This window comes from Panthera leo, chromosome F3 (assembly GCF_018350215.1).
Source record: "Panthera leo isolate Ple1 chromosome F3, P.leo_Ple1_pat1.1, whole genome shotgun sequence".
NCBI classification, from domain to species: domain Eukaryota; kingdom Metazoa; phylum Chordata; class Mammalia; order Carnivora; family Felidae; genus Panthera; species Panthera leo.
The window spans coordinates 25,546,944-25,569,197 of NC_056696.1; the positions used below are offsets into that span (position 1 = coordinate 25,546,944).

A 22,254-nucleotide genomic window follows, 5' to 3' on the forward strand; every position below is an offset into this window, starting at 1 on the left:
AAGGAAAAGCCAATTCAAGGAAAAGCCTCCGAAGAAAAAGAGGGGAAATGAGTTTTTACCCCCCAAGACAGAGAATAGAGCAGGCCTCAGGTACCACCCAAAGCCTTGCTAGTGAGAAGCACTAATAAAATGTGAGAATTGTTTTAACTGCTGTAGGAAGGCAGATGCTGATTCAACCTTGATGGGGTGTGCCTCAGGCACTACCTCAGCAGCAAAACTCCACCACAAACTGTTACTCACCATTTTATTGGCAAGGAAAAGGCCTTAAAGGGGAGGAGAGGGGCACCTGGGTGGCTCAGTGGGTTAAGCTTCGGACTTTGGCTCAGGTCATGGTCTCACGGTTCATGAGCTCAAGCCCTCCTTTGGGCTCTGTGCTGACAGCTCAGAGCCTGGAGCCTGCTTCCAATTCTGTGTCTCCCTCTCTCTCTGCCCCTCCCCCTACTCGCACTCTGTCTCTCTCTCAAAAACAAACATTTAAAAAACAATTTTTAATAAAAAAAGATTATGAGGATAGGAATTCTGTCTTTTATTTCTATATCTTTGGCATCTAGGCATTGCCTGGCACATAGTAGGTTTCTACAAATCTTTGCTTGTGGTGTGTGGTTTTTGTTTTTTGGGTTTTTTTGGTTTGTTTTTGTTTTTGGGGAGTTTTGTTTTGGAAGTTTTTGAAGAAATGCTAGCATATCTAGTTTTTACTTGTGGTGAGTGAAATCTGTGGCTAGGTACAATTTTAAACAAAATCCAAGACTCCTGAGAAAAGGAATAAACTTAGAGTCAAAACATGATAAATGTTGTAATTACTCCCTGAACTACAGTAACATGAATACTAATATTTTCCTCAAAATAAACTCCAAACTTAACACAGTGTCCTTCCAGATAAGTGTGAAGGAAGGCAGGTGTTTTCCCAATGCTGGTCTTTGTGGGAGCTGTTGGCCCTAGCACAGTACTTCAGGGCTAGAGTGTAAACAGAAGGTATTCCAACTGGATCCATGTACTTTTAACAGTAATGTAACAGAAACCAGTGGTCTCTGTTCTTCTCCAAAATGCGTTATCTTGAGCAGACCTCTACTGTGAGGGTATTTGTAGTTTGCACACAGCAAAATTTCCAGCTGGAAATTTGAGTCTAGTTGAACGGTTACATAAAATAATCGTTTATGAGAATTTTGAGCAGCACAGCAGAGACATGAAAATAGACTAACCTAGCCTTTGCGACAGAAAATGAGTGTCTTGTTCAAAATGTAAAGCAAGCTTTCTTTTGGGACCCGTGTGACTAGATAGGGTAAAATCTAGGTCTCTGGATTTGTCACTTGAGTGTTCTTTGGTTATGAGCACAGGTACTATGGTCTCCAGTGTAAAAACTAAATTTTCTTTCTGGTTGTGTTTGCACAAACACGCGTGTGTGCGGTGGTAGGAGGTGTATTAGTTAGGTCCTGATGACCGGGGGGGTGACTGACAAGCACCCTGAAGACGTAGGAGGGCCCTGCGGGGAGAATTCTGTCACCGGGTGGTTCCAGGGGGAACGGCGACGCGGAGTAGGGGGAGCATTATGCGTGGGGGCGCCATCTACCGGGGGCGCCGCGACAAGCGCCTCACGCTCCACCTCGGCCCCGCCCCGCAGCACCCCGCGCCCCTCCCACCCCGCTCCCGCCCCGAGCCGCGCCCCCCCAGCCCCCACCCCCACCCGAACACCCCATCCCCCACCTCACTCACCCCTGCCCGGCGCCGCTCGAGGTCCCTGCGCTCGTTGCGGGCTCCGCAGGTGCTGCCGGCCCATTGGCCAGCGGGCTCCGGGCGGGAAAAGCGGCCAACGGCCGCAGCCGGCCCTTGCGGTGTGGGGAGATGGCGTCGGGGGCCAGGGCTCCCGGGCCGGAGGACTCCGTCCGGACCGCCAGCCCCGACAGGCGAGGCGAGAAAGGGGTGTCCGCGCCCACCGGGGCGGTAGGGACCCTGAAGAGCGCCGCATCCCGGGTGCGGTCGGTGGTGGCGTCCCCGCGCCCGGTGAAGGGGAAGGCGGGCCGGGAGGCGGCCCGGAGGCGGCTGCAGCTCCTGCCGGCCTCTCACGCCCAGGGCCGGGCCGAGGGGGCCGAGGTGGGGGAGGAGGAGGAGGAGGGGGCGGAGGTGGAGGAGGAGGAGCCCCTCCTGTCGGTGCCGGAGGAGGATGAAGAGGAGGCGCGGCCGTTGCCCCCAGTCTGCATGTTCCCCATGAGGGGGATGTGGCGCGACGAGAAGGTGGCGCTCTACTGCGACGAGGTGCTGCAGGGCTGTAAGGTGAGAGGCCGGCGCGAGGAAGCGGGGTCCTCCCCGCGGGGCACCGACAGAGCCTGCGGTTCCCAGAGTTCAGGTGACTCGGCGTTGGCGGGTCCTCCGCCTTCCCCGGGGCGCCCGGCCCGACCCCAGCGCGTTACCGTTAGGAGTTCCGTCCCAAAGGCCATCATCGATTAGGGGGGCGGCGCGGTGGAGCGCTTCCCAGCTTTCTGGGAGCTTCCAACACCCAGAGATCGATAGGCCTCATCGGTGCCCAGGTTTACAGCTTACGTTTTCCCATTTGACGATTTGAGATACGATGACTTAGCCTTGACTTCCACCGGACAGTACTGAACGTGTCGACACTTTGTGGCTCCCGGACTGAACAGGTCTACACTTCACGGTTCCCAGACGTGAGTCTGCAATGTGGAATGATGTTTCGGATCCAAGATCCGTCGGTACCTGGCAACACTGACTAGAGCAAATATGATTCTAACCTATTTTGTTGTTGTTTTTTAAGTTATAGCAAGAGGTTTTGTGTACAAAGATATTCATTGCACTGATGATAATCAGAATTAAAAAATAGAAACTTAATCTCCAACGGATGGGGCAGTAAAGAACCTGTGGTGGCCGCGGGGCACCTGGATGGCTCAGTCGGTTAAGCATCCGACTTGGGCTCAGGTCATGATGTCCGAGTTCACGAGTTCGAGTCCCATGTCGGGCTCTGTCAGATTCTGTGTCTCCCTCTTTTCTCTGTTCCGCCCCCACTTGCGCTCTGTCTCTCTCTCTCTCTCTCAAAAGTAAATAAACATTAAGAAAAATTTTAAACAAAAAAATAAAAACACCATTACGAGAAAACTAGGACACTATTAATGGCCTAATTATATCTGATACTGAGGGTTGGAGAAGATGAAGTCTCTGAAAGGCAGTTGAAAAACGTTTATATATATAAATTATTGTGTCATTAATCAGAGGTGTAATGACTGAGTTTCACAGTAGTTGAGGTAGCTGAATTGAAATTTAAAAAATCAAATTTTTTAATTAATTAAAAAAAATTAATTAAAAAAGCATTTATTGAATGCTTAATATGCTTGTTTGTTTATAGAGTGGAGTGCTGTCTTAAATTTTTATGTATGAATATGTTTTAAATAGGTTATTATATCTCTAAAGTTCAAAAAATAATTGCTATTTTTAATATGATAATTACTCTTTTTAAGGGTATAATTGCAGTTCTTCCTCCTCAGTGGATTAATAAAACAAATTACTTAAATATAAATAACAAGTAGATGTCTCAGCACTGAATGACTCTATTGAGTGAATAGATCTTTTTAAGGTTTTAATGTTTATGATATTTCCAGTAAACATAAATTCAGTTAAAATCTATGACTTTCCAGGTTTTTAAAGTTATTTAAGGGTATATTGGTCCCATATTTAAATAGAAATCAGTAAAAATATTTATACATATCCTTCTACATAAATATTTTTTTCTTTTGCTAGGCAGAAGATGCTGATGGGGCTATGAGTAAATATCTGTCAGAAAAATTAAAGTTGAAAGACAAATGGCTTGGAGTCTGGAAGACTAATCCTGAGTTATTCTTTGTGAAATATGAAGAAGCTTCTATCCCTTTTGTTGGTATACTGGTTGAGGTAAATAATTTTTACCTGATCTTTGTTCTTTTGAGTGAAATTATCAGTTCTTTTTATGACGAAAATATGACCTTACTAATTTGTTGCTTTGATACTTAAACAGAGATTGACAAAGATTGTGTCCATTTTAAGTTTCTAAGCAAATTAATAGCATAAAAAGAAGTTGGGGTGCCTGGGTGGCTCAGTTGGTTAAGCGTCCAACTTCAGCTCAGGTCATGACCTCACAGTTTGTATGTTCCAGCCCTGCATCGGGCTCTGTGCTGACAGCTCAGAGCCTGGAGCCTGTTTCAGATTCTGTGTCTCCCTCTCTCTGCTCCTCCCCTGCTCACACTCTGTCTATCTTTCTAAAAAATAAATAAACATAAAAAAATTAAAATATAAATAAAAAGAAAGGGGGATATTAGCATCCATTTACCTGTGCACAGTTAATCATTAAATGGAATCTACTGTATCAGACAATATTTATTAGCTTAGTTTCAGTTGCTTAAATAACAAAAGTGAATTTCTTTTTTTTTTTTAATGTTTATTTATTTTGGGGAGAGAGAGTGCGCAAGTGGAGAAGGGGCAGATAGAGGGAGACACAGAATCTGAAGCAGACTCCAGGCTCTGAGCTGTCAGCACAGAGCCTGATGTGGGGCTTGAACTCAGGAACCGTGAGATCATGACCTGATCCCAAATCAGATGCTTAACTGACTGAGCCACCCAGGTGCCCCTCAAAAGTGCATTTCTTTAAAACTAGTAATTTAGGCTGTAACAGACTTGGGCTCCCTTTTCCCATCATTTCCCTTTAATCTTCATTTATCTGAATTATGAGGTTAATTAGATTAGGACAGAAACAGTGGATCAGAAAACTTGGTAAAATTTGAAATTTCTTCCTATGAAAAGGTACCCTTTTAGTATAATGCATCGACTTCCAACACTACATCTGGTAAGATTTTGCTTTTTTAAGTCTATTCTATAGGTTAAATATTGTGGCATATTTGATGTCATAAGTTTGATTCCCTTAGAGATTAATTATCCTTGTATAGACGTTAATATCTATAATCACAAATGGTATCCTTGCCTCAGATATTTCAAATCTGCTGTTTTGGTCACAAGAAAAATTTGTGTTTGAAATTCATTACATTGCACACTACCTGAAAACAATTCAATTCTATGTTCTGTGGAAGAGTAAGTTAGTGGTATTTTTACAGATAAAGAATGGCATATTTTCAATCATAGAGACTACAAAAAAAATAATAATAGAAACGTGGGATTTATTTTTCAATAATGTTCTGTTTTTAGTGTTCTTTGAGGTTTGCTTATCTCCAGATTTTGTGTAGCTTTTCCCTGGAACTTTCATTACTTCTCTGACTTTTTCATGTGGATAAAATAAGAGGAGGTAGTACTATATCATTATCTTAAATATATATATATATATTGGTAGCGTAAATTTGGGATTTTTTTAGTCAAGTTATGTGGAAGCCTGATACACACATCACATTAAAGCAGGGCATTTCTGACTGAAATAGAGGATGGTATTCTAGCATATGCTTGGCTTGGCTTTTCTCACAACACTTCATGATAGACCCCGTACTCTATAAAACCTTTAAAGATCCTTAAAATTACCTAGAAATTCTGTCAAGTTCTAAGGTTTTACATGCAATCCATTGATTATTTGCTGTCTTTCCCACTCCAAAAGTACCAAGCAGGATCACAGATAGGTTGCTTTAGAATCTGCTAGGGGTTTGCCAAAGACCTTTAATCATTAGAAAGATAGGAAGAAAATGGGGAGAACACAGGGAAAAGCAGAATAGTATATTGGCAGATTCTAATTCTTTGAATAATGTGGCAGTGAAGCTAGCTCTTGGGACCTTTTTAAGGTAGTGCTGCACAATTCAGACGTTGTTTTGTCTGCCTTTGCTTCTTTAATCTTACTTGAAGTATCAAACAGTGCTATAAAATGCTCCTTGTTCTGAAGTCACAATAAATTATTCCTACGGACCTCATTCTCTGAGTCTTTTTCTTTAGATGCTCTATTAGTTTTCTATTGCTGCTGCAACAATTCACCATAAGTTTGGTGGCTTAAGCAATACAAATTTATTATCTCACAATTCTATAGAAAAAAATCTAACATGGGCCCAGTAAGCTAAAATGAAGATGTAGGCAAGGCTGCATTCCCTTCTGGAGGATCTAGGGGAGAATCTGTTTCCTTGCCTTTTCCAGCATCTAGGAGCTGCCTGCATTCCGTGACTTGTCTCCTTCATCCAACTTCAAAGTCTTTCTCAGACTGTATCTCTCTGGTTCTTTGCAGGTTGGAAAGGTGCATGTCTTTTAAGACTTGTGATTAGAATGGGCCTAACTTGGTAATTTAGGATAACTTTCCCATCTCAATTCCTTAACCTTAATCACATCTGCAAAGTCCCTTTTACCATGTAAAGTAATATATTCACAGATTCCCAGGATAAAGGCATGGATATCTTTGAGGGCCATTATTCTGCCTGCTACGGATTCACACAATAACAAAGAAAAAATTTGGAAACATATGATTGGAAGGAAATCTGGCATATCTTCAATCTTGGTTACAAAGTGCTCCACAAATTAAGGAAACTGTTTTATAACCTTTGTATAAAATAGTTTGCCAAGGGGCGTTTGGGTGGCTCAGTCGGTTAAGCATCCGACGTCAGCTCAGGTCATGATCTCACAGTCTGTGAGTTCGAGTCCCGTGTCGGGCTCTGTGCTGACAGCTGGGAGCCTGGAGCCTGCTTTGGATTCTGTGTCTCCCTCTCTCTCTGCCCCTCCCCTGCTCATGCTCTGTCTCTGTCTGTCTCAAAAATAAATAAAGACATTAAAAAAAAAAAAGAAAAGAAAGAAAATAGTTTGCCAAAATATATTAAGAATTTTAAAATAGTTTCACCCATTATATTTCAGTTACTTCAATAAAGCTAGAAAAAATAAAAATAAATAAATAGACCTCCCCATACAGAAAAATAAATAAAAATGAAAATGAAAAAGTTCATTTCTAGAAATTTATTCTACAGAAATCAGAAATGCAGAAAAAGATTTATATATTGAGGGATCAAAGTGATATTTATAAAATTAAAAATTGGGAATACCATAAAACTTTAATAATAAGATGCTGGTCAAATAAAGGATGATATAAGATAGGATATTATGTAATTGTAAAACTTATATTAACAAAAAACTTTTAGTGATTTAGGAAAGTGCTCAATGTGTATGTAAGATAAAAGATTATAGAACTAGATATGCAGTGCGATCCAATTGTGTAACTTATATAAGTATGTAGAATGAAGCTGGAAAAGGTTAATGGTGGTTGTTTACCTTTGTTGATAGGATTATGGTTGATTTTTAAACATCTGTATATAAAGCATGTATAGTCACTATCAGTAAGCTTAGAGAATCTTTAACATTTTTTTTTAAGTTTTATTTATTTATTCTGAGAGGGAGAGCGAGCAAGCAGGCAAGGAGCAGAGAGAGAGGGAGAGAGAGAGAGAATCCCAAGCAGGCTCCACACTGTCAGCACGGAGCCCAATACAGGACCAAACTCACGAACCACAAGATCATGACCTGAATCGAAATTAAGAGTCGGATGCTTAACCAACTAAACCACTCAGGTGCCCCTAAAGTTTTTATTTAAATTCCAGTTAGTTAACATACAGTGTAATATTAGTTTCAGGTATACAATATAGTGATTCAACATTTCCATACAACACAGTGCTCATCACAAGTGCACTACTTAATCCCCATCACCTATTTAACCCATCCCCCCACCAATCTCCCCTCTGGTCACCATCAATTTGTTCTCTAGTTAAGAGTCTGTTTCTTGGTTTGTCTCCCTCTCTTTTTTTCCCCCTTTGCTCATTTGTTTTGTTTCTTAAATTCCATAAATGAGTGAAATCATATGGTATTTGTCTTTCTCTGACTGACTTATTTCACTTAGCATAATACTCTCTAGCTTTATCCATGTCGTTGCAAATGGCAAGATTTTTTTCTTTTTTATGAATAACAGGCCATTGTGTATATATGCCACGCCTTCTTTATCCATTCATCAATTGATGGACACTGTTTCCATAATTTGGCTATTGTAGATAATGCTGCTATAAACTTTGGGGTGCATGTATCCCTTTGAATTAGTATTTTTTGTATTTTTGGGTAAATATCTAGTAGTACAATTTCTGGATCATAGAGTTCATAGAGTAGTTCTATTTTTAACTTTTTGAGGAAATTCCATACTGTTTTCCAGAGTGGCTGCTCCAGTTTGCTTTCCCACCAGCAGTGCAAGAGGGTTCCCCTTTCTCTGCATCTTTTACCAACACCTGTTGTTTTTTGTAGTGCTGATTTTAGCCATTCTGACAGGTGTGAGGGGATATCTTCTTGTAATTTTGATTTGTATTTCCCTGATTATCAGTGATGCTGAGCATCTTTTCATGTATCGATTGGCCATCTGAATGTCTTTTTTGGAGAAATGTTTGTTCATGTCTTCTGCCTATTTTTTAATTGGATTATTCAGTTTTGGGGTGTTGAGTTTTGTAAGTTCTTTATATATTTTGGATACTAACCCTTTATTAGATATGTCATTTGCAATTATCTTCTATCATTCAGTATGTTGCCTTTTAGTTTTGTTGCTTGTTTCCTTCACTGTGCAGAAGCTTTTTATTTTGATGAAATCCCAATAGTTTATTTTTGCCTTTGTTTCCCTTGGCTTAGGAGACATATCTAGAAAGAAGTTGCTATGGCTGATGTTAAAGAGATTACTGCCTGTATTCTCCTCTAGGATTTTTATAGTTTTAGATCTCACATTTAGGTCTTTAATCCATTTTGAATTTATTTTGGTGTATGGTATAAGAAAGTGGTCCAGTTTCAATAATTACTTTGAATGTTAAAAAGCTAAATTCTCCAATAAAAATACATAGGGTGACAAAATGGAATAAAAAGCAAGACCCGTCCGTATGCTGTCTACAAGAGACTCATTTCAGACCTAAAGACACGTGCAGATAAAAGTGAAGGGACATAAATGCATTTATCATGCAACTGGAAGTGAAAATAAATCAGGTAGCAATACTTATATCAGACAAAATAGACTTTAAAACAAAGACTGCAGTGAGACAAAGGACACTACATAATCATAAAGGAAACAATCCACCAAGCAGATATAAGAATTATGAATATTTATGCACTCAAAATGGGAGCATCCAAATACATTAAACAGCTAATAACAAAAATAAAGGAAGTAATTGATAGTAATATTATAATTAACACTCCACTTACATTAATGTATACATTACCAGACAAAATCAAAAAAGAAACTGTAGCTTTGAATGATACATTGGACCAGGTGGATCTAACAGATATATTCAGAACATTCCAACCTAAAACTGTGGAATACATACTCTTTTCAAATGCACATGGAACATTATCCAGAATAGATCACACATGTTAGGCCACAAAACAAGTCTCAGAAATTCCGAAGTCATACCATCTTTTCCCAACCACAATGCTGTGAAACTAGAAATCAACCACAAGAAAGAATCTAAAAAGACCACAAATACCTGAAAGTTAAATAACATGCTACGAAACAATGATGGGTTAGCCAAGAAATCAAAGAGGAAATAAAAAATTACATGGAGACAAATGAAACTGAAAACACCAGCATCCAAAATCTTTGGGATGAAGCAAAAGCTGTTCTAAGAAGTTTATAGCAATACAAGTCCACCTCAAGAAGCAAGAAAAATCTCAAACAACCTAACCTTACACCTAAATGAGCTAGACAAAGAACAAACAAAACCCTAAGCAAGTAGAATGCAGGAGTTGGTAAAGATTAGAGCAGAATAAATGAAACAGAAACTAAAAAAAAAAAAAAAAACAATAAAAGAGATCTATGAAACCAGGAATTGGTTCTTGGAAAAGGTAAACAAAATTGATACACCTTCAGCCAGCTCATCAAAAGAGACAGAGAGAACTCAAAATCAGAAATAGAAAAGGAGAAATAACAACTAACACCACAAATACAAAAATGCTAAGAATATTATGGAAAGTTATATGCCAAAAAATTGAACAACCTAGAAGAAGTAGATCAATTCCTAGAAATATATAACCTACCAAAGCTGAAGCAGGAAGAAACAGAAAATTTAAACAGAACGATTATCAGCAATGAAATTGAATTGGTAATCAAAAAAAACTCCCAACAAACAAAAGTCCAAGACCAGACGGCTTCAAAGGTGAATTCCACTAAACATTTAAAGAGACAATACATATTCTGCTCAAACTATCCCCCCCCCCCAAAAAAAAAAGAAGAAGAAGAGGAAGGAAAGCTTTCAAATTCATTCTAGGAGGCCAACATTACTCTGATACCAAAACCAGATACCAAAACAATACCAAAAAAAGGGGGGGGGGGGCACCTGGGTGGCTCAGTCAGCTGTATCTGACTCTCAGTTTTGACTCAAGTCATGGTCTCACAATTTCATGAGTTCAAGCCCCACATCGGGCTCTATGCCAACAGTGCAGAGCCTACTTGTGATTCTCTCTCTCACCCTCTCTCTCTCTGCCCCTTCCCTGCTCATGCTGTCTGTCTCTCTCAAAATAAATAAATAAACTTTAAAAAAATTTAAAGAGAGAGAGAGAGAGCACTACAGGCCAATATCTCTGATGAACATAGATGCAAAAATCCTCACCAAATATTAGCAAACTGAGTCCAACAATACATTAAAAATATTACCACAACCAAGTGGGATTCATTCCTAGGATGTGTTATTGAGTATTCACAAATCAATTAATGTGGTATATAACATCAGTAAGACAAAGGATATCCATTCATGATAAAAACCCTCAACAAAGTAAGTTTAGAGGGAACATACTTCAACACAATAAAAACTATATATGAAAAATCCAGAGCTAACATCATATTCACTGGTGAAAAACAGAGCTTTTTCCCCTAAGGTCAGGAACAAGACATGAATGTCCACTCTCACCACTTTTATTCAACATATTACTAGCAGTCCTAGCCACAGAAATCAGACAACAAAAAGAAATAACAAACATCCAGATTGGTAAGAAAGAAGCAAAACTTTCACTATTTATGACTTGATACTATATATAGAAAATCCTGAAGATTCCACCAAAATACTAGAACTGATTGTTCAGCAAAGTTTCAGGATACAAAATCAGTATACAGAAATGTGTTGCTTTTCTATACACTAATACTGAAGTAGCAGAGAAATTAAGAAAACAGTTTCATTTACAATTGCACCAAAAATAATAAAATACCCAGGAATAAACTTAACCAAGAAGGTGAAAGACCTGTACTCTGAAAATTAGAAAACAATGATGAAAGAAATTGAAGATGACACAAAAAATGGAAAGATATTCCATGTTTATCGATTGGGAGAACAAATATTGTTAAAATGTCCACACTACCCAAAAGTAATCTACAGATTTAATGCAATCTCTATCAAAATACCAATAGCATTTTTCGCAGAACTAGAATAAGTCGTCCAAAAATTTGTACAGAACTATAAATTCCATTGGCTTTGGATAGCCAAAGAAATCTTGAAAAAGAAGAATGAAACTGTAGGTATCATAATCCAAGATTTCAAAATATACTTTATAAAGTGGTAGTAATCAAAACAGTATGGTATTGGCACAAAAACAGACACATAGATCAATGGAATATAATAGAAAACCCCAAAATAAACTATATGGTCAATTAATCTTTGACAAAGGAGGCAAGAATATGCAATGAGAAAAAGATTGTCTCTTCAACAAATTGTGCTAGGAAAACTGGACAGCAACATGCCAAAGGATGAAACTGGACCTCTTTTCACACCATACACAAAAATAAATTCAAAATGAATTAAAGACCTAAATGTTAGATCTGAAACCATAAAAATCCTAGAACAGAGCATAGGCAGTAATTTCTCTGACATCAGGCATAGTAACATTTTTCTAGATAGGTCTCTTGAGCCAAGGGAAACAATAGCAAAAATAAACTATTGGGACTTGACCAAAATAAAAAGCTTCAGTACAGTGAAAGAAACAAGCAAAAAAACTAAAAGATAACCCAATGAATGGGAGAAGATATTTGCAAATGACATTTCTGCTAAAGGGTTAGTATCTAAAATATATAAAGAACTTATAAAAGTCACCACTCAAAAAGCAAATAATGCAGTTATAAAATGGGCACAAGACATGAACAGACATTTCTCCAAAGAAGACATTCAGATGGCCAACAGACATGAAAACATGAAAAGATATTCATCACTCATCATCAGAGATATACAATGAGATATTACCTCACACCTTTGAGAATGGCTAAAATCAGAAACAGGAAACAACAGTGTTGATGAAAATGTGGAGAAAGAGGAATCCTTTTGCACTGTTGGTGGGAATGCAAACTGGTACAGCCATTGGAAGACAGTATGGAGGTTCCTCAAAAAACTAAAAATAGAAATAGTTATCCAGTATTCATACTACAGGGTATTTATTCAAAGAATACAAAAACACTACTTCAAAAGGATAAATTCACCCCTGTGTTTATTGCAGAATTGTTCACAATAGCCAAATTATGTAAGCAGGTCAAGTGTGCAGTGACAGATAAGTGGATAAAGACAATGTGTGGGTGTGTGTGTGCGTAATAGAATATTATGAAGCCACACACACACAAAAAAAGAATGAAATCTTGACATTTGCAACAACATGGATGGATCTAGAGAGTATAATGCTAAGTGAAATAAGCCAGAGAAAAACAAATACTGTATGATTTCACTCACGTGTGGAATTTCATAAAGAAAATAAGAGAAGGGCGCCTGGGTAGCTCAGTCAGTTAAGTGTCTGATTCTTGATTTCATCTCAGGTCATGATCTCATGGTTCATGAGATCGAGCCCCACGTCAGTCAGGCTTTGCGCTGACAGTGCAGAGCCTGCTTAGGATTCTCTCTCTCTCTCTCTCTCTCTCTCTCTCTCTCTCTCTCTCTCCCCCCCTCCTTCCCTCCCTCCTCCCCTGCTCTCATGTACTCTCCCTCTGTCTCTCTCAAAATAAATAAAAACTAAAAGAGAGAGAGAGAAAACAAAGAAAGAAAACAAAAGGGACAAACAAAAAAACTCTCAACTATACAGAACAAACCGAACAAACAGATGGTTACCAGAGGGAAGGTGGGTGGAGGGATGGGTGAAATAGGTGGAGAGGATTAACACTTATCTTGATGAGCACTGAGTGGTATATGGAATTATTGAATCACTATATTGTACACCAGAAACTAATAGAACACTGATAACTATACTGGAACTAAAAAAATGTGGGCTTTGAAAAATTGTGTTATTTTATTTAATATTGATCTATAATGACTTTGTGTGTGTGGTTAAAGGAATCATAAAATTTAAAAGAAGAAATTTTTTAAGTACATCATGTGTGAGGAAAAAATCTTTGTGGTTTGTTTTGATTTGTAACTACAGATTTTATAATATTTATCTTAGGTAATTTGTAAACCACATCAAAGCTCATCATCTTGTTTCAAAGTTACTGTATCTGTTGCTGAGCCCTTTTCTTCTAATATTGCAAATATTCCAAGGGGTTTGGTCAATGAGATTTTGGAAGAACTGGAGCACAGTGTGCCTCTCTTGGAAGTCTACCCTGTTGAAGGACAAGATTCTGATAATCATGATATTGCTTTGGCCTTGGAAGTTGTAAGGTATTTGACCTTTTTACCTCTTAACGTTAAAATTATCATATTCAAAAAGTTAATATGTAAGTGTATAAGAACTTTGTAATAGTTATTGATTTAATTTTTACTCACTGCTGAATTAAATTTGTCCATTTTTTTTAAAGTTTGTTTTTTTGTTTATTTATTTTTTAAGCAATCTCTACACCCAATTCATGACCCTGAGATCAAGAGTCACGTGCTCACTGACTGAGCCAGCCAGGTGCCCCTGTCCATTTAAAATAAATTTTTTTTTAATGTTTATTTATTTTTGAGAGGCTCCAGGCTCTGAGCTGTCTGCACCAAGCCCAACACAGGGCTAAAACCCACAAACTGCAAGATCATGACCTGAGCCAAAGTCAGATGCTCAACCGACTGAGCCACCCAGGCCCCCAATGTCCAACTCTTTATTTTGGCTCTGGTCATGATCTCATGGTTTGGGAGTTCCAGCCCCACATTGGGCCCTGCACTGACAGTGCGGAGCCTGCTTGGGATTCTCTCTCTCTCCCTCTCTCTGCCCCTTCTCCACTTGCTCTCTCTCTCTCTCTCAAATTAACTTAAAAAAAATAAAATAAAAATAAAGGTTTGATTTTAATATTAGTTCACTGAAAGTTATTTAAAAATATTTTTCTGGACATCTGGGTGATTCAGTCAGTTAAGTGTCCAACTTTGACTCAGGTCATGATCTCATGGTTTGTGAATTCAAGCCCTAGAGCTCAGAGCCTGGAACCTGCTTTGGATTCTGTGTCTCCTCTTTCTGCCCTTCCCCTGTTCATGCTCTGTTTGTCTCTCTCTCTGTCTCTCTCTCAAAAATAAATAAAACATTTAAAAATTGTAAATATATGTGTATTTTTTTAGAATTCATATAAAGAATTCTGACATGAGAATGTCTTTTTAATTCTATACATGGTATTGGCTCTTTTTGATCACTTTTTATTAATTTTATTCATCATAGGTTTTTTTATGACTTTCTTTGGAGAGACTGGGATGATGAAGAAAGTTGTGAGAATTATACTGCTTTGATTGAAGAAAGAATTAATTTGTAAGTATAGTTAAAAACTTACTCACGGGGCGCCTGGGTGGCTCAGTCAGTTAAGCATCTGACTTCAGCTCAGGTCAAGATCTCATGGTCCTTGAGTTCAAGCCCCATGTCGGGCTCTGTGCTGTCAGTTCAGAGCCTGGAGCCTGCATTGGATTCTGTGTCTCCCTCTGTCTCTGCCCCTCCCCCACTCAAGCCCTGTCTCTCTCTGTCTCTCAAAAAATGAATAAAAGTTAAAAAAAATTAAAAAAAAAAAACTTACTCAGCACATTACATAAGATAAACATTGTAATTATGTTGCTACTTTACAGGTGGTGTGATATACAAGATGGAACCATACCTGGTCCTATTGCACAACGTTTCAAAAAAACTTTGGAGAAGTATAAAAATAAACGTGTTGAACTCATCGAGTATCAGAGCAATATTAAGGAAGATCCATCTGCAGCAGAGACCGTTGAATGCTGGAAAAAATACTATGAGATAGTAATGCTGTGTGGATTATTGAAAATGTGGGAAGATTTACGCCTCCGGTAATAATTTGTTCCATTTTAAACAAAAAGATGACATGGTCATTCTTTTATCATATCATATCATATGTTACCCTGATTGAAGTAGATTATAAAATTAGATGTCCAATTTTTGAGATAAGAACAAAGTACAACTACCAGTATTGGAAAATTATTTTTATATAACTGAATTCACTGAAATCATTGGAATTTCAGATTTAAAAAAGTGTCATCAATCTAGTTCTTTTCCTTATCTTTCATCTTTACCTTCTTGATTTTGGCCAGAGCCTAAGAAAAGAGGAGGCAGATCTCCACCACATATAATATGCAAAGTAAAGGAGAAGGTTGGTTAATTTGGCTGCCGCATAATTTCTTCTTTTCTAACCAACATTAAGTTGATAAGTTGTTTTTATGATAAATAAAACAATGTAGATTTAACTAGCATCATTCTCCAGAGTACTTCAAAATGTATTAAAATATTTTTACATTACTATGCAGTAAAGTATATATTCCTGTCTTTGTTTTAGATACAGGGGAAATAGGAATACTTGCTTATGGTTTCAAAATTAATGGAAAATTTTGAACAGGGCCAAAGGACTTCTGACTATTTCATACTAGATTGTTAAACCCCTTCTTAATGTGTTCCACTTGTACGCATTCTTTGCCTTATGAATTTTGAGCCACATTTTACATGTCTAGCAACTAACTGTTAGCCTAAATCTTTTCTTTTTGTATTTTCTTTCAAATTTGACTTATTTTTTTAATCACTAAGAATCCCATTTTAGTCCCTATTTTTAATGTTGTTATTGGGATTCCTGTGTAACAAAACCTTGGGATTACTTTGGGAAATCAATATAGGTAAGATTTTTGAAATCTAATTCTACTTATCTAGAAATCCAGATTCAACAAAAGTTGGATTTGAATACAAATTAACATCACTAGACTTTAGATTCTAATGGCATAGGGCCACATGGGGTTCTTTCATCTTAAAAGTTATAATCACAGACAATCTAGGCCTGGGACTGGTGGAGTGAGGTAATTGGTCAAACCCTTTCATGGATAACAATTATAAAATTTGGACAAAAATATATTAAAATATCTAGCTATTTGAAGGCACTGTAAAATTACCAAAGCAGGCAGCAGCCAGAAAAGTTTATCCTTGGAATAGGTAAGAAGTGGGGATTTGCTTTTTAGTCTCAGAGTGACCGCCAGTTCTCATAGCTCTGGCAGCAAAAAATGAAGTCCTACTATGACAAGGTGGCAAAGGACAGAGTTAAAGGCTGGCAAAGCAGCTAGAAATTTAGGTGGAGTATCCTGAGAGAAGAAAGTTGCAAAAGGGGTCAGATCCAGAATTTGAGCACAAACTCTGCCCAAATTCTTGACTGACCACTAAACTATGCTAGCACTGGTGGGGGAGAGAAATTTGAGAACAATGCTCTCAAAAAAAGTATGTAGTTGAATCATGGAGGTTGAAAGAACTGAACAGATATTTCAGCTGGATTTTGAGCCCAGGCAAGTTAATTGCCTGCTAGAGTACAAGACTAACAATCCTCAGAAGAACATACCACAATCCAGAGTTATGAGAATATATTTTCCAAAGTCTCCAGTGTTCAACCAAAAATTAATGGACATGCAAAGAAACCAGAAAATAGAATCCATACCCAGGAAAAAAGATAGTTAATAAAATCAGATTTTGAGTGGGCCAGATGTTGAATTTATCAGACAAAGACTTCAAAGCAGCTATTATAAATATGTTCTAAGAATTATAGGAAAACTTGGTGTTAATAAGTAGACAGAGAATCTCAACAGATAAATGGAAACTAAAAAAGAACCAAATATTTTCAGATGCAGCTCTGACATGTTAAGAGCTTATGAGTTAAAAACAAGAAACAAGAAAACAAGAAAAAAGCTGAGGAAACTGAAAATGACTTTCTTGGACCCATAAGAAAACTGAGGTCACAGGACAAATTGCTACCGTGAAATCTGGGGAGAGAAGTAAATTCAGAGTCACAACCAAGATCTGCTTACCTGGAATAGATAACTCTCTAGAGCCATAAACTGTAAGAACACTTAAATGGGTAATTTTGATAAACTGCTGGAGGTTGAATGTGGACCAGTACACAAGTGAGAAACTCCTGGTGGGCTGTAGTTCTTAGGGAGACACCCTACTTCTCTTGTGGTTTTGCCTCCAGGAATCTCACTAAGTTCTCAGATGAAGAGCCAAGAAAAATCCCATTATGCCCCTGGTTGGGGATGGGAAAAGTTACCATTGTGAAATACACCCAGACCACCTCCATGATGAAGACTTATTTACCAGGGAAAAGACTTTCCCAGAGCCTTTGCCCACCTAGGGAAAGGGCATTTCCTTGACTCCAGTCCCCTCTAGCCTTCCTCTCTGGGAAGAGGGCACTAAGAAACACTTGTGAACGTCACACTTGTGAAGGTCACAGCCCAGGGACATAGACCCACTAAAAAACTAATATTTAATCATAAGATTATAGAATACTTCCTCTCCACCTTACTTTACAACACACTAGGCCAGGCTCCGGTAAAATAACAGAATTATACCTAAAAAAGTTACAAGACACAAACTTTGTCTAAAGAGGAGTTTTCAAAGGCAAAAATATGGAAACCATAGGATTTTGAAGCTTGTGATACCTACAGCTACAGCAAGCAGTTTACCTCCTGGCCAGATTAATATAAAACCTCACACTAAAAGCCTATTTACTTCAGTTTTTATTAGTCAATATATCATGCTTGGCTTTCCACAAAATATTATAAGACATGCTAAAAGGCAAGAAAAAATTAAGCCTGAAGAGAGAAAGCAAGCATCAGAACCAGACTCAGTAATGATTTTGTAATTAATCAGATGGAATTTTAAAAAAGTAATTAATATGTTAGTCTCTAATGAAAAAAGGACACAACATGCAAGAACAGATGAGTAATGTAAGCATGAAATAGAAACTCTTAAGAACGAATTAAAAGAAAATGCTAGAAATCAAAAACGCCGTAAATAAAAATGAAGAATACCTTTGATGAGTTTACTAATAGATAGGATGAAACTGAGGAAAGAAATCAGTGAGCTTGAAGGTATGTCAACAGAATTTTTTCATACAAATGCAAAAAGAATGAAAAAACAAAACATCCAGGTAGCGTGAGACCATTTCAAAGGGTGCAGCATATGTGTAATTGGAATACCAGAAGTGAAAAAGAGCAAGTGCAGCAGCAGAAATGTTTGAATTAATAATGGTGAATGGTTTGAATTAAATAATTTCCCAAAATTAAATGCAGACACCAAATCATAGATCCAGGAAGCTGAGAACACTGAGCAGGATAAATACCAAAAAATCTATATTATAGGCATTTCATATTTGAAGAAAACCATACATTAAAAAACTGAGGGGGAAGAGATCACCTTATCTACAGATGAATAAGAGTAAGAATTACAATGGACTTCTTATAAGAAACCATGAAAATAAGATGAGAGACGAGTTAAATATTCAAAGCATTGAAAGAAAGAACTACAAACCTAGAATTCTATATCCAGTGAAACTATTTTTCAAAAGTGAAAGGGTAATAGCTCTTGTAAACAAAAAGAAAAAAAAAAGCCGAGGGAGTTTATCATTCTGCAAGAAAAATGAAAAGTTCTTTAGAGAGGAGAAAATTGTTAAGGGTCAGAAACTCAGATCTATGTATAGAAAGGAAGAACTTTGGAGAAAGAATAAATAAAGGTAAATTAAAATCTTTTATTTTTCTTTCTCTCAACTGATTGAAAAGATACCTGTTTAAAGTAATAGTAGTTATGATGGTATAAATAGTAGTTGGGTGATAGTAGCATATGGATTGGTAAAATAAGTGACAGTAACATCATACCAAGGGAAGAAATGGGAATATTCTGTAAAAGGCACCTGCACTATATATGAAGTAGTTTAGTGTTATTTGAAGGTAGACTAAGATTAGTTTAAAATATATATTGCAGTCTATAAGGAAAACACTAAAATTTTTTTTTAAATAATTGATGAGAATAGATGAAAGTGGAATCACAAAATGCTTAACTGTAACCAAAGGAAGCAGAAAAGGAGGGAAAAATAACAAAGAACAAATACAACAAACAAAACTATTAGAAGTATGGTAGGTATTAATTTGATTATGTCAGTAATCACTTGGTTTTTTTGTTTTTTGTTTTTCTAAATTTGCATTTAAGTTCTAGTTAGTTAACATATACTATTGGTTTCAGGAGTGGAATTTGGTGATTCATCACTTACAGAAAACACCCAGTGCTCATCATCACAAGTGTCCTCCTCAGTACACATCACCTGTTTAGCCCATTCCCCACCCACCTCCCTTGTATCTGTAATCACTTTAAATGCAAATGGTCTAAATACATAAAAGATAGAGATTGTCAAAGTGCATAAAAACACCAGATTCAACTATCTGTCATCTCTAAGAAACCAACCTTAAATGTAAAGGCTTAGAAATGTTAAAAGTAAAGGGTCAGAGAAAGATAACTTCATGCTAACACAACCATTAAAAAGCTGGATTACTATATTATTTTCAGACAAAGCAGACTTTGGAAAGAACCAGTTAAATTACCAGGGACAAAAAAGGGCATTGCATAATGATAAAGGGTCCAGCTCTCAAAGAAGACATAGCAATGCTTAATATGTATGTATCCAACAACAGTGCATCAAAATATGTAATGCAAAAACTGATAGAAATGCAAGGACACATGGAGGGGTGCCTGGGTGGCTCAGTTATTTGAGCATCTGACTTTGGCTCAGGTTATGATCTCGAGATCTTTGAGTTCGAGCCCCACATCGAGCTCTGTGCTGACAGCTCAGAGCCTGTAGCCTGCTTCAGATTCTGGGTCTCCCTCTTTCTCTGCCCCTCCCCCACTTGCACTCTCCTCTCTTATTTCTCAAAAAACTAAACATTAAAAAAAAAAGAAAGAAAGAAATGCAAGGACACAGAGAAATCCACTATTATACATGAGAAACTTTAGCATCCCTTTTTCAATAATTGATATATCAAGCATTACAAGCGATAGAGGAGAATTCCTCAAATTGATGAATAACATCTACAAAAAACGTATAACATTAATACTTAATGATGAGAAACTGGATGCTTCTCCCCTAATATTAGGAATAAGACAAGGATATTTTTTCTCATTACTCCTGTTTAATATTATGCTGAAAATCCTAGATAATGCAACAGGACAAGAAACGGAAATAACAAGATACACAGACTGGGAAGGAAGAAATAAAACTCTTTGCAGGTGACATAATTGTGTACATAAAAAATCTCAAAGAATCATCATCATCATATCATCAACAACAACAAAACCCTGGAACTAATAAATGAGTATAGCAAGGTTAATATTCAAAAGTCCATTGTTTTCTTATATGCCAGTAACAAATGATTTGAAATTTTAAAAATATCATAATAGAGCCCCAAAAATGAAATACTTAGGTACAGATCAGACACAGATCTAATAAAATATATATAGGATCTATATGTGGAAAAACTACAAAACTTATGATGACAGAAAAAATATAAATAAATGGGGAAATATTCTCTGTTTATGGATTGGAAGAGTCAATATTGTTTATATGTCAATTCCTTCCAAATTGATGTGTAGATTCAATGCAATCCTAATTTGCAAGCCATTTTGTAGGTATTGACTATTGCTAAAATTCATATGGAACAGCATAAAGCCTATAATAGCTAACACGGTACTGGGGAAGAAAAAAGAGGGTGTATTCATATTACCCACTTCTAAGGTTCTTATAAAACTACAGTAATCAAGAAAGCCTGGTATTAGTGAAAGAATAAACATATAGATCAATGGAACAGAATAGAGTCCATAAATAGATCCACACAAACATAGTTGATTGATCTTTGACAAAGGAGCAAAGAAAATTCAATGAAGAATATTATTTTCAACAAATAATGCTGTATAATAATTGAACGTCCATATACAAAAAGATGAACCTAAACACAGGCCTTACATCTTCACAAAAATTAACTCAAAGTGACCCGTAGACCTAACTGTAAAATAAAACTGTAAGACTTTTAGGAGAAAACATAGAAGAAAACGTAGGTGAACTTGGGTTCGCAATGAGTTCTTAGATAAAACACTGACAGTATGATCTGTGGGAGAAAAAAATTGAGAAATTGGACTGTATTAAAATTAAAAACACTGTGTGAAAGACTCTGTTAAGAGAATTAAAGACAAGCCAAAAATTTGAAGAAAACATTTGTAAAACATATCTGATAAAAGACTTGTATCTAAGATATACAAAGATCTCTTAAAATTCATCCTAACAAACAGCCCAATTAAAAATGGGACAAACATTCTGAACAAACACCTCACCAAAGAAGATATACGATTGGTTTAAAAAAAAAAAAAAAAAAAAAAAAAAAAAGCCTATAAAAAGATGCTTGACATCAGTATCATTATGGAATTGCAAATTAAAGGAATGGGATACCATAACTTACCTATTAGAATGGTTAATATCCAAAAACAAAACAAAATCAGAAACAAACAAAAACCCTGACCATATCAACTGCTGGCAGGGATGTGGAACAAGAACTCTCCTTTATTGTTGATTAGAATGCAAAAACAGTACAGCTTCTTTGGACGACAGTTTGGCAGTTTCTTAAAAGCTAAATGTAGTCTAAGCATATGAACCAGCAATAGTGCTCCTAGTTGGTATTTACCCAACTGAGTTGAAAACTTACATCCACATAAAAACCTGCACAGAAATAAAAAGGATTACTAAGGAATACTCTGAGCAATTACATGCCAACAAACTGGATCATCAGACATGGGGCGCCTGGGTGGCGCAGTCGGTTAAGCGTCCGACTTCAGCCAGGTCACGATCTCGCGGTCTGTGAGTTCGAGCCCCGCGTCAGGCTCTGGGCTGATGGCTCGGAGCCTGGAGCCTGTTTCCGATTCTGTGTCTCCCTCTCTCTCTGCCCCTCCCCTGTTCATGCTCTGTCTCTCTCTGTCCCAAAAATAAATAAAAAACGTTGAAAAAAAAAAATTTAAAAAAAAAAATTAAAAAAAAAAAAAAAAAACTGGATCACCAGACCAAATGGACAAATTCCTGAAAACATTAAATCT

The 22,254-nt window shown here is 37.3% G+C and overlaps 1 protein-coding gene across 1 annotated transcript in view; it reads left to right on the forward strand.

The window, feature by feature from the left end:
* Positions 1–1,735: 1,735 nt before the first annotated feature.
* The window catches only part of SHCBP1L (SHC binding and spindle associated 1 like), a 37,125-nt gene continuing 16,606 nt past the window's right edge, over positions 1,736–22,254 (forward strand). Inside the window, exons 1-5 of the mRNA XM_042925658.1 lie at positions 1,736–2,268; positions 3,742–3,891; positions 13,360–13,574; positions 14,539–14,625; positions 14,934–15,152. Coding sequence (XP_042781592.1) covers positions 1,840–2,268; positions 3,742–3,891; positions 13,360–13,574; positions 14,539–14,625; positions 14,934–15,152 — 1,100 coding nt within the window. The 5' untranslated portion in view covers positions 1,736–1,839. The remainder of the gene's footprint in view (positions 2,269–3,741; positions 3,892–13,359; positions 13,575–14,538; positions 14,626–14,933; positions 15,153–22,254) is intronic.